Source organism: Schistocerca nitens, chromosome 2 (assembly GCF_023898315.1).
Source record: "Schistocerca nitens isolate TAMUIC-IGC-003100 chromosome 2, iqSchNite1.1, whole genome shotgun sequence".
NCBI classification, from domain to species: domain Eukaryota; kingdom Metazoa; phylum Arthropoda; class Insecta; order Orthoptera; family Acrididae; genus Schistocerca; species Schistocerca nitens.
In genome coordinates this window covers 401,981,239-401,997,685 of record NC_064615.1, presented here as the reverse complement: position 1 = coordinate 401,997,685, position 16,447 = coordinate 401,981,239, and the positions used below count along the sequence as shown (strand labels likewise).

Sequence of the window (16,447 nt, the reverse complement as noted above, 5' to 3'; positions counted from 1 at the left end):
CTTCACGCCTCAGAACATGTCCTACCAACTGATCCCTTCTTCTAGTCAAGTTGTGCCACAAACTCCTCTTCTCCTCAATTCTATTCAATACCTCCTCATTAGTTATGTGATTTACCCATCTAATCTTCAGTATTCTTCTGTAGCACCACATTTCGAAAGCTTCTATTCTCATCCCTCAAGTAGGAGTTCATTATTTCATGACATTCACTGTTGTAAGGTATCTCACATTCTTCTATCTGTGTCTTCAGGGTTGAAAAATGTCTTAATTCACCCCTCTTCAGGCAGCACTCCCACAGAAAAAAATTTTTCAGTAAAAGAATTTACTTCACATATCATATCAGCAATATCTTCATCATTGCCTTGAAATTTCAAATTCAGTTAATTAAGCTTTTGTGTTAGGTCAATAAAAATGCAAAATTCATAAGCCAAAGAGGATCTTCAATACAAGCTGACAGACTATCCTCATCTTGTTCTTGCAAAATCAGTTTGATAGCTGGTAAAAGCTTGTGGAAACGTTGCAGCACTTTTCCCTTGTTGAGCCAATGCACTTCAGTGTGGAGCACTAAATCTCCATTCTGTAGTTCTAGTTCATTTGCCAAATCTTTGAAAAGTCTTCTTTGAAGAGAGTGACAGCTAATTTTGTTGACTATCTTTACAACATTATTCATAATTTCATTCAAATTTAAAAACTTTCCACACAGAGACTGCTGATGTAAAATACAGTGATAAGTTAAAAATGGTGCAAAACTTTCATCTCTTTGCAACAGAGCTATAAAATCACTTTTAGAACCTCTCAAGGCTGGGGCTCCATCTATGGTAATGCTTACTAGCTGGTGGACAGCTATTTTCTTCGATAGAATGAGTTGCTTCATGGTAAAAAATATATCTTCTCCTCTTGTATGGCGTTTCAAAGAAATTACTTTCAAAAGTTCTTCCTTGATGGTAAAGTTATTAAAAACCATCCTTACAAAAACTGGCAAAAGAGCAGTACCTGTTGCATCAATGGACTCACCTAATTGCATTGAAAAATAACTGCACTAATCCAAATCTGTTTTCAGTTGAGAGAAAACGTCATTAGACATATTTTCAACTCTCCTTGTGACCATTCTTGATGAAAGGTGAAGGGATTCGATGGCAGTTTCTCAAAATGCTTCTTTTATGAATTCATCATCTTCGAAGCGTTCTTCCTTTTCGCCAATACACTTGAAACATGATAAGAAGCAAGAGTAGAAGCAACACTTTTGTCTACTGGTTTTTTGAGCACTTAATTGATTTTTAAGTTTCTTGATTTACTCTTTTCTCAGTTCGGAGTTTACAGGAAACTTAGTGTTAACACATGGGTGCACAATTTTGAAATGTCTCTCGACGTTTGTCTTTTTCACAAATGCAATCTTAGTGTCACACAATAAACAAATGCATGTGCCATTTCTTTCTGTTATGAAAAATTCGTGTTCCCATTCGGAATGAAAATGATAAATTTTACGTTTTTTTTATACACAACTCATTATGCGTGAAGTCGCTGCACTACTAGTACGTTCTCGAAAAGTATCAACAAGGTATGCAACTACGCATGCTCAGTGCTGAGTACTGACGGCACAAGAAAGTTCTACTTATGTCCTTTCCACACTCTATTACACCATAGAAATTTGTAGTACAAGGCACAAAACTCACCACCTTCTTCTGACACGTACTGAACACATTTCACAAAGATGAGTGAAACACTGCAGCAATGACTGGTGTGCAGATGGCAGCCGATTTAACTAATGCGGCAAAACATATTAGAGGCTCAAGGTAGATGTTGGTACCAGTTCTACGCTGTTATCAACAAACAAAACAACTTGTGTCGAACGAGAACGCATTTTTACTGCTATGGAAAACAATTGATGATTTCATTCAACAATTTTTCTTTTGCACTCTCAGTACTCATGCGATCTACCAAATAAGCACTCATGATCTACCAGTAGATTGCAATCAACGTGTTGCCGACCATTGCTATAGAACAACTGGTGTGAAAAACTTGGTACATATCAGAACTGAGTATGGAAGACAGCTCTAGTCTCCATAATTTCACTTGGATATCATCTAGCAATTTTGAATTTCTGGCATATATGATATCACCATTTCCATACAAAAAAATAGAAATTTCAGGAAAGCAATTACAACCAGACATGCTGTTAGGCTTAGTGTTTTGTCAATGGGAGATTCATTACAGAGCAAGCTATGACAAATGTCCTTATTTTGTTTTCTATGCAGTCTTTCTCAGTATTCTACCAAATTTAGCAGCATTTTTCTGCACATCATCTTGTTTTATTACTGTTCTAGTACTGCATCCTTCTATATTCAGCCTGGTACAATGATATCAACTCAAAACATACACTTGCTCCCTGCAGCAGTGGCTGGCGTGAAACATTGTTTCCTTTGATCTGTACCGACAGTGCTACAGATAAATGTCTGTGTTTTGAAAGATGTTTCCAGACAGTTTCCACATCAAGTAGCCAGAAACACGTTACAAAAACATGTTTCAAGCTTAGTGTGTATGTGGCTGGAAGTCTATTTGACCCAATTAAGCTGCCATTGGCTACAGAAGGAAAACACACACCACCACACATTAGATTACGACGCCTTTCAAATGTACTTCACAGTTTTTGGTTTAATTCACCATGTTCATAATCCCCCCCACTGAGAGAACACAAAGGAAAGCTGTCTGAGATACCTGTGTTTTGAAATGTAATTTGCGGTCGTAGCATGTTGGAAAATACGCTCGATTACCTTGCACTGAGATATAAATTTCAACCTTTAGATGAGGTTTTATTTGCTGTAATTTTTTGAGAACTGATGAAATTCATTACCGCAAATTGTTTTATACACGTATTGTACATTTAATTTCCTTCACTTGTTGTTGTTGCGGTCTTCAGTCCAGGGACTGGTTTGATGCAGCTCTCCATGCTACTCTATCCTGTGCAAGATTCATCATCTCCCAGTACCTACTGCAACCTACATCCTTCTGAATCTGTTTAGTGTATTCATCTCTTGGTCTCCCTCTATGATTTTTACCCTCCACACTGCCCTCCAATAATAAATTGGTGATCCCTTGATGCCTCAGAATATGCCCTACCAACCGATCCCTTCTTCTAGTCAAGTTGTGCCACAAATTTCTCTTCTCCCCAATTCTATTCAGTACCTCATTAGTTATGGAATCTACCCATCTAATCTTCAGCATTCTTCTGTAGCACCACATTTCGAAAGCTTCTATTCTCTTCTTGTCTAAACTATTTATCGTCCACGTTTCATTTCCATACATGGCTACACTCCATACAAATACTTTCAGGAACGACTTCCTGACATTTAAATCTATACGCGATGTTAACAAATTTCTCTTCTTCAGAAATGCTTTCCTTGCCATTGCCAGTCTACATTTTATATCCTCTCTACTTTGACCATCATCAGTTATTTTGCTCCCCAAATAGCAAAACTCCTTTACTACTTTAAGCGTCTCATTTCCTAATCTAATTCCTGCAGCATCACCCGATTTAATTCGACTACATTCCATTATTCTCGTTTTGCTTTTGTTGATGTTCTTATTATATCCTCCTTTCAAGACCCTGTCCATTCCATGCAGCTGCTCTTCCAAGTCCTTTGCTGTCTCTGACAGAATTACAATGTCATCGGCGAACCTTAAAGTTTTTATTTCTTCTCCATGGATTTTAATTCCAATTCCAAATTTTTCTTTTGTCTCCTTTACTGCTTGCTCAATATAGAGATTGAACAACATTGGGGAGAGGCTACAACCCTGTCTCACTCCTTTCCCAACCACTGCTTCCCTTTTATATCCCTCGACTCTTATAACTGCCATCTGGTTTCTGTACAAATTGTAAATAGCCTTTCACTCCCTGTATTTTACCGCTGCCACCTTCAGAATTTGAAAGAGTATTCCAGTCAACATTGTCAAAAGCTTTCTCTAAGTCCAGAAATGCTAGAAACGTAGGTTCGCCTTTCGTTAATCTTTCTTCTAAGATAAGTCTTAAGGTCAGTATTGTCTCATGTGTTCCAACATTTCTACAGAATCCAAACTGATCTTCCCCGAGGTCGGCTTCTACCAGTTTATCCATTTGTCTGTAAAGAATACGTGTTAGTATTTAGCAGCAGTGGTTCATTAAACTGATAGGTTGGTAATTTTCACATCTGCCAACATCTGCTTCCTTTGGGATTGCAATTATTATATTCACTTATACAGATTTTATACAATTGGCGATGATTATAATTTTTAATCATATATGCCCATTACATATGTTTTTGCTCGTATTTTAGGGGTTTTAATATTTTCCTTGATTCTGCATTTTTCTCAATTTACCAGTTTTTAAGGCTGAACCCCACAAAAACATAAAATAGGGGCTTCACTGTACTTTTTTATGCCCTAATCAATTACGTTCCACCATTTTCACTGTAGGTGGTTGTGGACCATTTTACCTTAAACAACTTCCAACACTTCCATTAGTTTGAATATAAGCTAACTGTAATAAAATGCCAACTTATCAATCATGTCCAAAAGGAATCATTCACTCTGCGGTGGAGTGTGGATTAGGAAGTTATCAGTCATGTTTCTAGCTGACGGGTCAAAGATGGTTACTGACCTGTAGCAATACTGAGTATCTTCATTCCTACTTATTCCAGATACAACTTTCTTCCCACAACACATCAAGGTAACTAATGCTTCTACTATAATAATTCAACTTTTCAAAATACTGAATAAGCAAATGAATTATGAACACAACAATGTTGCAACTTCTGAATTTGGAGAGGGGGGGGGGGGGGGGGGATATCCTTTCGCAACGGTAATGCAGGAAGGGGAGATTATCTCATGGGCTTCCTTGCCATGCTTAGAAGATAAATTAAAGACACCAACAACTGCTTCCTGAAATCTTCACTTTTTAAAATACTGACGGAAGTACTACCTTCAGTCTATCATGATGTTGAATATGTATGAGTCTGCTACTTCCCACTTCTCCTTCCATTTTGATATTGAAATCTACATATGATCTTTTGATTGTGTGACATTCTTGCTGAAGTTGAATGTATTCTGCACTCTTATGAAAATGGCGTTTTCCTCTAAGCACCTTCCTAAGAAGAGTGGTACCCTGCTGAGGCACAGAGGTTTCAACTCAAGGTTCCTTTTTTGGATCTTTTCATAAATGGTAGATTTTTAGCAAGCCCCTCTAGACCTTCCTGAATGTTACTGGCACTTCCTTTTTATAATAATAATAATAACAACAACAATAATACAACATTAACAAACATTCCTTGTCCTGATATAAGTAACAGTAACTTTTGAATGTAGCTGAGATTGCACCGTAACAACTGTTTTACCTCAAAGCAAATCCACATCATCATTGATGTGCTCATTGAAAGATTGATTCGTCTTCTTTTTTTTGTCATAAAGGTTTCTACCATCCTGACAACATGAGCTGTTAGCCAATGATTTCTGCTGCCTGTAGAGTTTTCTGAAGCTTATAATTATGCAAACCATTGGTGCTGACTATCCATCAGCTTAAGAATCCCAGTTTCATGACCCTGCACAAAGTAATCACTTATTGAGTTTCTGAGATGCTTACCATATAACACTACACAGGAGATGCGTAAATTAACGACGCTACAGACATGGGAAGCATTATACAATCAGTTACTTTCAATCTGGAATGAACCTTGGGGAGGAAACATTTTTCCTTTTACAAAGGAGTAATACTATCTCCATCAACTTTGTTTTAAAGGCAGACAGATCTGCTATATAGTACTGAGCTCAGAACTGGTAAATCTGTCCATTTTTCCAATCTGTAAGCTCTTCATGGTGCATATGCTCCTGTGCACATACATCATCAGTTGTACGTGAATGTTAATTACATTATAACAAGGGGGAGTCAAATGAAAACCTTAAAAGTGTAATTAAAAATTGACACTTCATGCCGTTGACCTGTAAGTTGGCGGTATTGTTACCAATTATGTAAGGAATACCCTACAGGTGCAGTATATCACATACAAGTGAAACACAGCCACAATAAGAGTTCAAAATGGCTTGCAACATGCAGAAGGAAGAACAGCATTCTATCATGTGTTTTCTGAGCAGTGAAAGTACAGAACATTTAAATCCATCAGCAAATGAAGGTCCAGTATGGTGATGCACATCTATCACTGCCAAGTGTATGAGTGGAGTAGAAAGTTCAAAAATGGCAAGACTTTCGTGGCAATTCTCAACACGCAGGTCAGGCACATTATGTTATGGCGCCAGAGTCTACATGCAGCAGTTGAAACCACTGTGATGGAAAATCAGCACTTGAAGGTGAATGAAATAACAGCAAATCTGAACATTAGTCATGGCTCAACACATCATATCACATCATTCATGAATTACTTAAGTTCCACAAAAGTCTTTGAAAGATGAGTATCATGGCAGCTCACTCCGGAACCGTTAGAACGACGTGTTGACATCTGTGAAGAACTGTGTCAGTGCTTTGAAGCAGAAGGTGACGATTTCTTCGTGAGAATCATTACAGGAGAAAAAAGACTTCATACACTACCAACAACATGAAACAAAGAGAGCATGCAGGGAAAAGCGCCCTTCCTTATCAAAGCCCAAGATGTTCTGGATGCAGCAATGTGCAGGGAAGCTTTTGCAGATTCTCTTTTATGAGGAACGATGCATTGCCTTTGAACAGTATATGACTAGGGGAAACACCATCATCAGTGCGCCATATTCTAATACGTTAAAAAATCAGCGTTGGCCTGCAATAAGATCAAAGTGATGTGGACTTATGACTGTCATTACGCAACATGACAATGCTTGGCCTCATACTGCCAGTGCCACATTTGCAACTATCAATGAGCCGCACTATGATACTCTGCCACACCTGCAATACTCACCAAACCCTGCACCGAGCGATTACTACATGTTCGCACCACTCAAAGAGGCAACAGGAGGAAAGAAGAAAAGACATTTCATTTTGATGGAAAGGTGCAGCAGGAAGTGCACAAGTGGCTGCGCACACAACCAAAATAATTTATTTTTTTCTTCGGAGGAATCCATGCACTTCCTACGCATTGTAGGAAGTGTGTTGAATGACAGGAAGACATTTTGAAAAACTGGACACTTGTGTTACACTCTATATTATAAAAATTTGAAGGTTTTTATTTGACTCCCTCTTAAAATATCATTGTATTTAAAGGGCTACCTGGGAAGCTAGCTTATGGTGGGTGTAAATGTGCTTGAGAGTGAGAGGGAGAGACAGAGGGATAAGACATTAGCACAAATGCTTACAGCCAAATAGTTACCAACCATCAAAAGTACGCAAGAGCATCAGGACGGGACTATTTAAAAAAAAAAACTTTATCTTGTTCAACTTCATGACAAATGAATCCATAGTAAAAGAGAGAGGTGAACCCACAGTTGCATGAAATGTCATCATGAAATTTCTCATGAAGGATAATGACAATTCTGCCAAAATTTGACAGTTCATTCCCATAGTCCAGGGAACTGCACTTTTCCCACCCTGGGTGAAGCACTAGTGCTATGCATTCAAGAAATTACAGGGTGTGTTGGAAATATCACCCTCTTGTGCTGTTAGTGTACCAGCACCACAATCCAGAGCACTGAAGCTATTTGTGAACTCACTGAAGGCGGCTGGCAGTTAATCATGCTTGAAATCTCCGATAATTCAGATACTAAAGTATCCATTTAATCATTCAAAAAGAACTGGTATTCAAAGAAGTTAGTTTATAGATAACAAAGTTGTTGAATAAAGAGAAGAAAGGTGAGAAAACTGACACTTTTCATGAGATACCAAGGAGAAGGAGATGCCCTTTGAACAGAAATCACCTTGTATGTGAGACTGTAGGACAATGCTTACACACTTTAATCAAGCAGAGCCAGTACAGAGTACCAAAGTGGGAGACAACAATGTTTTGGGAGTGCAATGGCACTCTGCTGGTCAATTTGTCCCAGGAACACTACACTATTACTGTTGCCTGCTAGTGCCATCTCCTTTTCCAAATCCAGACTACCCACCAGACAAACAGATATGGCACCTTGATCAGAACTGCATTGAACCTCCATGACAATGCTAATCCCAAATTATAGCAATGATTCAACCACCAGTGATAGCTATATTATAGACGTCCTTCAATATTCACCATACAGCACATTCCAATCACCATGCAACTTCCACATGTTGGATACCTCCACAGAATTCTTGGTGTAGATACCTCATGCCCCATTTGCTTGAGATGTATCCTTATACTTTTATTTAAAAACTGTGTTAGAAAATTGATGGACTGGTGGCAAATGTGTGTGATTTAAATGTGTGATTATTTTTCAAAAGTAAGAAAACTTTAAATTTGATAACAAACTACACAAACAAATGAATAAAAATATACCTCAGCACACCAATAATGAAACCTCACCTGTAGCTGCCTTTTTTTGGAAGGTACTCTTTAAACTGACGGAGTGTTATCTGCCGTCCAGGGATCTTGGTCCTGTAAGGAAACTGCTCTTCACAGAAGGAGAATACCACAGTTGTATATTCTGCTTCTGCACCTGTCGTTGGACCACTGGAACGTTGCCCACGACCACTCTTACGAAGTGTTGACTGAGCTGAGAGGGAATAAGCATCTTGAGGACCATGTGTTTTTGAGGATTGTGAAAACCTGTAACAAATGAAGGAAAAGTTTACACTAAAATAACTCACATATTTTGATTATTTTTATTCTGATGGGGATCATAATTTTTGACACAATTTATTAGAAACTTTTACATTTGCACATACTTGCCTCAGATAATAAAATACTTTTACACATGTTAAAAACAACTTGATTTCAATTACCTAAGTATCTGGTTCTCAGACCAGTAATGGATATATCATTATAAAAAGGTGTCATATGCAATGAAAGAGATTACATTTCATACAATTTAGTATGCAGTGGCAAATTCAGGATGGAATGTAACAATATTATCAAAAGGATAGTTGCTGCTCACCATACAGTGGAGATGCTGAATTGCAGATAGACACAACAATAAGACTGTTGGAAAGTGAGCTTTCGGCTTTTGTTGAAAATCAACACCACACACACACACACACACACACACACACACACACACACACACACACACACACACACACACACACACGACCACAGTCCCTGGCAGCTTCAGCTACCAAACTGTAGTCGTGTGTGTGTGTGTGTGTGTGTGTGTGTGTGTGTGTGTGTGTGAGACTTGTGTTTGTGTGTGTGCGTGCGTATGTATGGTGTCTGTTTTTGACAAAGGCTTTGTTGGACGAAAGCTCACTTTCCTACAGTCTTTTTGTTGTGCCTATCTGCGACTCAGCATCTCTGCTGTATGGTGAGTAGCAACTATCCTTTTCATAATATTTTTAGTTTACAGTGGTCTTTTCAGTATGTAATGCTTCCAAATAGTGGTCTATCTACAGTTTCCTTCTAAGTGAAAGGAGTGGACGACATGTGGTGAAGGAAGCACTTGCAGTAATTGTAAAATCAACTCACTGATCAGGTATGTGAAAGTGAGCCGCAGCTTTCAAAATTGTGATCATGCCACACAGTTTACAGATGCTTATATGATAACGTAAGTCAAACCTGTAACTGACAACATTAGCCTATCTTAAACTGTGTAAATGTTGACAACTGCTTACTATGAGCAGAGAATGAGATCTGTACGTTTCCTTTCGACTCGTTGCATAGAGAGACAAACCAATGTTGTCCCATACAATTAGCATTGATAATTGCATATCATATATCCATCCTCTGTGCAAATAGCAGATCTTTTGAATGCATTATTCTGGTTGAAATAAAGAATCAGTAATATCTGGTTCCTAAGGAAAATTGTGGCCAGTTTCTGGAACGTGAAGCTGATACTTTTGCTGTAGTCCATGAGGCCTGCAGCAAACATTAGTTCCAATTACTGTGAAATATTGGAAACTGTTATATAAGAACTACTACAATACCCGTAATTTTCTTTACAATTGATCCAAGTATTGCCACTGAACAGCTCTAACATGACATTTTCTAGAAGTGTTTTAATATTTCACTATGTTAACTTGTGTGTAATGTTGACTCATCTTGCTTTTACAATAATATTTAAAATACTTGGGAAAAAGTAATTGAGGTGAAGGAAAGAATAAGTAAATAACAATTATGACTAACAATCATGACAATACAGAAATGGGCATACTTATAGCACCTTGCACTAAATCCATAGACACAAATGTATTAAACAAATGAATTATTACTAGTTTCAAATTGCCTGTTTAGCTGATCTCTACAAGAGATGAAAACTTACTTCTTGATTTACAACCAATGCAAAATTAACAATGTAGAAAAACATGCACACACACAAAAATGCGAAATTAAAGTAGAAGGGACAATGAGGGAGGGGCAGGCAGATGGGTAGGGGGAGAGAGGTGAAGGCGGGAGGAGAGGGGGAGGGAGAGGGGGAGGGGGGAGGAGAGGGGAGGGAGAAGGGAAGGAGGAGGAGAGGAGAGGGAGGGAGAGGGGAGGGAGAGGGGAAGTGAGGAGAGGGGAGGGGAAGGGAGGGGGAGGGGAGGGAGAGGGAAGTGAGGGAGAGGATAGGGGGATGAGAGGGAGAGGGAAGTGAGGGAGAGGATAGGGGGATGAGAGGGGGAGGGGAGGGGAGGGTGGAGAGGGAGAGGGGGAGGAGAGGGAGAGGGGGAGGAGAGGGAGAGGGGGAGGAGAGGGAGAGGGGGAGGAGAGGGAGAGGGGAGGAGAGGGAGAGGGGGAGGAGAGGGAGAGGGGGAGGAGAGGGAGAGGGGAGGAGAGGAGAGGGGGAGGAGAGGGAGAGGGGAGGAGAGGGAGAGGGAGGAGAGGGAGAGGGGGAGGAGAGGGAGAGGGGAGGAGAGGGAGAGGGTGAGGGGGAGGAGAGGGAGAGGGGGATGAGAGGGAGAGGGGAGGAGAGGGTGAGGGGAATGAGAGGGGGAGGGGAGGAGAGGGGATGAGAGGAGGAGGAGATGGAGAGGAGAGGGGAAGGGAGAGAGGGTAGGGGAGGGGGAGGAGATGGGAGGGAGAGGGAAAGGAGAGAGGGGAGGGTGAGAGGGGAGGGAGAGAGGGGGGAATAGGGGGAGAGAGGGGGAGATAATATGGGGAATAGGGGGAGAGGGGGGGAAATATGGGGGGAGAGAGAGGGGAAAATAGGGAGAGAGAGGGGGAAAAGAGGGAGAGAGTGGCGGGAAATAGGGGAGAGAGGGGGGAAACAGGGGGGAGAGAGGGGAAAATGGGGGGGAGAGGGGGGAAACAGGGGGGAGAGGGGGAAAACGGGGGAGAGAGGGGGAAACAAGGGGGAGCGAGGGGAGAGGAGGGGGAAACAAGGGGAGAGAGAGGGGGAAATAGGGGGAGAGAGGGGGGAAATTAGGGGGAGAGAGGGGGGAAATAGGGGGAGAGAGGGTTGGAAATTGGGGGAATAGGGGGGAGAGAGGTGGAATAGGGGGGAGAGGGGGAATAGGGGGGAGAGAGGTGGAATAGGGGGGAGAGGGGGAATAGGGGGAGAGGGGGGAAATAGGGGGAGAGAGGGGGAAATAGGGGGAGAGGGGGGAAATAGGGGGGAGAGGGGGAAATAGGGGAGAGGGGTGGAAATAGGGGAGAGGGGTGAAAATAGGGTAGAGAGGGGGGGAAAATAGGGAGAGAGAGAGGGGGGGAATAGGGAGAGAAAGGGTGGAATAGGGGGTGAAAGGGTGGAATAGGGGGTGAGAGGGGAGAATAGGGTGCGAGAGGGGGGAAAATAGGGGGGAGAGGGGGAATAGAGGGGACGTGGTAGGAGGGGAGAGAGAGTGTAGGGGGAGAGGGAGAGGGAGAGAGAGAGAGAGAGAGTGAGAGAGAGAGAGAGAGAGAGAGAGTGGTAGGAGAGAGAGAGTGGTAGGGGGAGAGAGAGTGGTAGGGGAGGGAGGGTGAGTGAGAGAGAGTGGTAGGGGGGGAGAGAGAGTGGTAGGGGAGGGAGAGAGAGAGAGAGAGAGAGAGAGAGAGAGAGAGAGAGAGAGAGAGAGAGAGAGAGTGGTAGGGGAGAGAGGTAGGTGGAGAGAGAGGTAGGTGGGAGAGAGAGGTAGGGGCGAGAGAGAGGTAGGGGGGAGAGAGGGGTAGGGGGGAGAGGAGTAGGGGGAGAGGAGTAGGGGGGAGAGGAGTAGGGGGGAGAGGAGTAGGGGGAGAGGAGTAGGGGGAGAGAGTAGGGGGGAGAGGAGTAGGGGGGAGAGGAGTAGGGGGGAGAGGAGTAGGGGGGAGAGGAGTAGGGGGAGAGAGTAGGGGCAGGGGAGAGGGGTAGGGGAGGAGGGTAGGGGAGAGGGGTAGGGGAGAGGGTAGGGGGAGAGGGGTAGGGGAGAGGGGTAGGGGAGAGGGGTAGGGGAGAGGGTAGGGGGAGAGGGGTAGGGGAGAGGGGTAGGGGAGAGGGGTAGGGGGAGAGGGGTAGGGGGATATGGAGAGGGGAGATGGAGAGATGCTGACTGATGTTAGTGATTAGAATGAAGCAACATTTTTAAAATTAAAAAATTTCTTTTTTGTTGTTGGGCAAATTTCATGTGTGTTAAATAACATTTAGTGTAGCTTGGTGGCTCAGTGGTGAAGTGCCAGATTACAAGTTCAAAGTTTTCGGGTTCAATTACTGACCAGTGCTACAATTTTTTTTTGTCCTGTCACTTATCACTTTTGGGTAAAATGTGCTTAATTTCAATAATGCAGAGTCTGCATCATGGTTCAGAGTACACTTTTGACTAAAGGTACCTTATAACTAATTGGATAAGTAAGTTCAAAGTTCCCAGGAAGGCAGTGGTATACCTAACTCCATTAGCACCATGCCCATACAGCATTGTTGTATCCCAACCAACCTTCGAGTGGATGACAGAACATTCGTTCTTACCTTTGGCGGCCGGCCTTTGCACGTGCTTCTTCTTCTAAGCGACGACGTGCCTCTTCCAACTGAGTTGCAGTGTGAGGTAGCGAGAGGGGCGGCATACATGGATCAGCAACAAATGGCTGTGCAGGACCCGTTCGTTCCAGTGACCCAGATCTCGATTCACTGAACACCATCTGAACTGGCTTACGACTATGCCTGCAACAGAATGATTAACATACTCAAGCACACATAGCATTCATTCTCTTTCTATCTCCCCCCCCCCCCCCCCCCCTCTCTTTTCATTCTATCTGTAATCTCACTTTAAGGGTAAAATATTATTTAATTAAAAGGAAAATCAAATCATAAAACCAAAAAATTACAATAGGACAGAATTGTTGGCCATCACATACCTTCAGAAGGCAGAATTGCAAGTATTCGCGTACAGACAATTCATAATAGAAAAAACTAGCTTTTAGAATTTTTATGTTCCTTCCAGGGAGACCCAAATGTACCCCTGTTTGTCCCTTAGGTTAGAACACTGAAGTTCCAAATGTTAAACACAGTTTTTTTTCAACTTGTAAATTTTTTTTTTTTTTTTTAAACAAGCACTTGGACTTTCACCTCATAAAGGTGCAGTAAAACCCAAATTAACAGAACCTGTTTTTAATGAATATTCCTGTCAGTTTCACACTCCCCTAAAAACAATGCTATGACTCCCCACTTTTCATGAACCCGCCAAACAAGTTTCTGGTTTCTTCCAATTTCACAAGTCTGTGTTGTGTGACGGCAGTCAAAATAATCTATTCTTCTGATTGATGTGTTTCCAGATTGAATTCCATTGTGGGGATATCGAAATTGATTTCCCTCCTGCCTACAATGTGACCCTGGTCACATGATCTGATGTCCCACTCACCGAGTTGCGAAGCACGAGACTTGAAGCGTTGTCTTTGTTATTGTCTAATTTACCAGTTTTATTTTTGTGGAGTTATGGGCTGCAAACATAGAAATCTTATGATTCTGTGAGAACTGACATCAACCACACTGTTGAAGACAATCATAATATAAAAGCGAAGAATTACAATATAGTGCCATCTTCATTGTGTGGCATTCTCAAAAACAAAGGAAGCATTGTTTAATGCCGAAGCTAGTGATTCCTCTGGACGAAAAAGCAAGAACATTCATATGTCAATGTTTTAAGTGGGAAAGTGTCCCTGTAAGTGGAAACATGCTGCAAGAGAGGGCTCGGGAAATCACCCTGAAGATCAGTGTTGAAAATTTCAGTGCGTCGAATGGCTGATTAGACCATAAAAAAAAAAACATAATTTCTCATTTCAGAGTGTCAGTAGAGAGAGAGAGAGAGAGAGAGAGAGAGAGAGAGAGAGAGAGAGAGACTGTGGATGTAGAAAGTGCCCAGAGACACTTTTAATACAGATGAAATTGGTGTCTTTACAATTTGCTTTATGTGAAAACACATTCTGTTAAGTGGAATAAATGCCAGTGGTATAAAAGAGGTAAAGAAAAAATGACTGCGCTATTCTGTTTAGTGATGGAAGTGAGAACTTGCTCCACACTAAAGGATGGGAAATTTGTTCTACAGATTATGCCTATGTATGATGCTTCCTTGGATTGTGCAACACAGTATGATAGGTTATATTGTTTTGCAAAGGCTGTTCCTGTTCCACAGGAATGGAGTAAAATCAAAGAGGTTCATAAAATGTGACATTCTAGAAATTTTTTCTTGTGATTATGACATTATTACTTCCATATCCAAGATGAATGTGAGTGAGATGTGTGAAGTGCTAATGATGGAACATTGTGAGATTATGGTGACAATGATGAAAAAGAGGAGGAGGCTGTTGCTCAAAATTTTGCAACAGCTGTGCAAGGAATTGCTATCATAAGGAACTACTATTCCTCTTTTAATATGGAACAACCAATTCAAAAATCAACCAAATGGCATAACAACTACTGTCACTACAATACGCAGAAAGGACAAGACAAACAACTCTTACCGAGCAAAATAAATAAGTAAATACATACATACATAACATGTTCTGCAAAAAGTGTGTGTGTTTAAATCTGTAGCAGAATATTGGTGAGTTTTTAATTACAAAGCTTTTACAACATGCAGACAAGCATGAATTATGATTCTGAGTCGTTCCTTCCACTACACCCCATTTAAGGAAAAAAAATATTTGTCACCAGTGATTTGTTAAAAAGGAGTTTTACTATAAGTACAGGTTAACCATTCTGTTTCTTGTAAAATATTATTTCAGTTTGCTCCCATTACTTTGCTTGCCCACCACACCTAGAATAGCTTTTAGTCACCTTCCCAATATCTGCAATATTCTTGTCAGACCCTATGCTCCTTCTGCACCCATCTCCATCCCTATGGTTCCTACCCCTGTGACTGTCTCCATATGGTTCCTACCCCTGTGACTGTCCCCACTGCAAGACTTGCCCTAAGCACCCTCCTACCACCACCTATAACAGCCCTGTAACTGGCAAAACATATACCATCAAAGGGAGAACCACCTGCGATACGACGTCATATACCAGCTGTTATGTAAACACTATTTGGTCTTCTACATTGGCATGATTACCACCAAATTATCTATTAGGATGAATGGGCATAGGCAGAGGAGGAGGAGGAGATTAGTGTTTAACGTCCCGTCGACAACGAGGTCATTAGAGACGGAGCGCACGCTCGGGTGAGGGAAGGATGGAGGAAGGAAATCGGCCGTGCCCTTTCAAAGGAACCATCCCGGCATTTGCCTGAAGCGGGAATAGGCAGAGGGTGTGTACTGGCATGCTCTAGAACATGACATTCATGACCTCGGCACCTGTTGCACCACATGCGCCATCTAGATTCTTCCCCCCGACACCAGTATCTCAGAACTCTCGCTTCCAACCTGGCCTTAATTTACGTTACTTTCTCCCGTATCAGCATTTCTTCACAGTAACTACTCTTTGCTCCACCCCTTTTTGTTTCTTACACCTTTCATTATCTTCCCCTCCATTTCTCACAGCCACCCTCCCCACATCTGTTACGTACAATGCACTTAGCTTTTCACTCTCATTAACTCGTGCATGATGTTTAAGCAGTAATCTATGTCTGCAAATTACCCTGTCTTCCACCTTTAAGCTCTCAGGTTTTCAAATCTCACCTGATGCAGTCCCCAACAATCAGTCTTTCCTTCTCATCCCCTACGATTAAGTCTCCCCTGAACCGTGGTTTGGGGTAACTTTCCCAAAGTTTACACCTTTTCCTAGACCTCTACAGTCCTTTTCCTTCACCCCTCTTCCTTCCCCTTCAATCCTTCTGCCTGGAGGAGCCCATGCCTCCAAAAGCTTGCCAATTACAACCGTCTTTTATGTGTGTGTAACTCTCTGTGCTTATCCAGGCTTCAAAATTTATCACACACAATTTCAGTAATAAAAAGCTGTTAAACCTTGTTTTGAGAAAACGTATTACTATATCACTATTTTAAACGTATTTATTTGTATATACATTATAATAAAAATGCACCTCACACGAAAATTAAGTGTAAATAC

General features: G+C 41.6%; 1 protein-coding gene across 1 annotated transcript in view; it reads right to left on the bottom strand.

Moving 5' to 3' along the window:
- The window catches only part of LOC126236250 (axin), a 266,422-nt gene that overhangs the window by 12,952 nt on the left and 237,023 nt on the right, over positions 1-16,447 (bottom strand). The window contains 2 exon segments of the mRNA XM_049945400.1: positions 8,449-8,691; positions 12,917-13,108. Coding sequence (XP_049801357.1) covers positions 8,449-8,691; positions 12,917-13,108 — 435 coding nt within the window.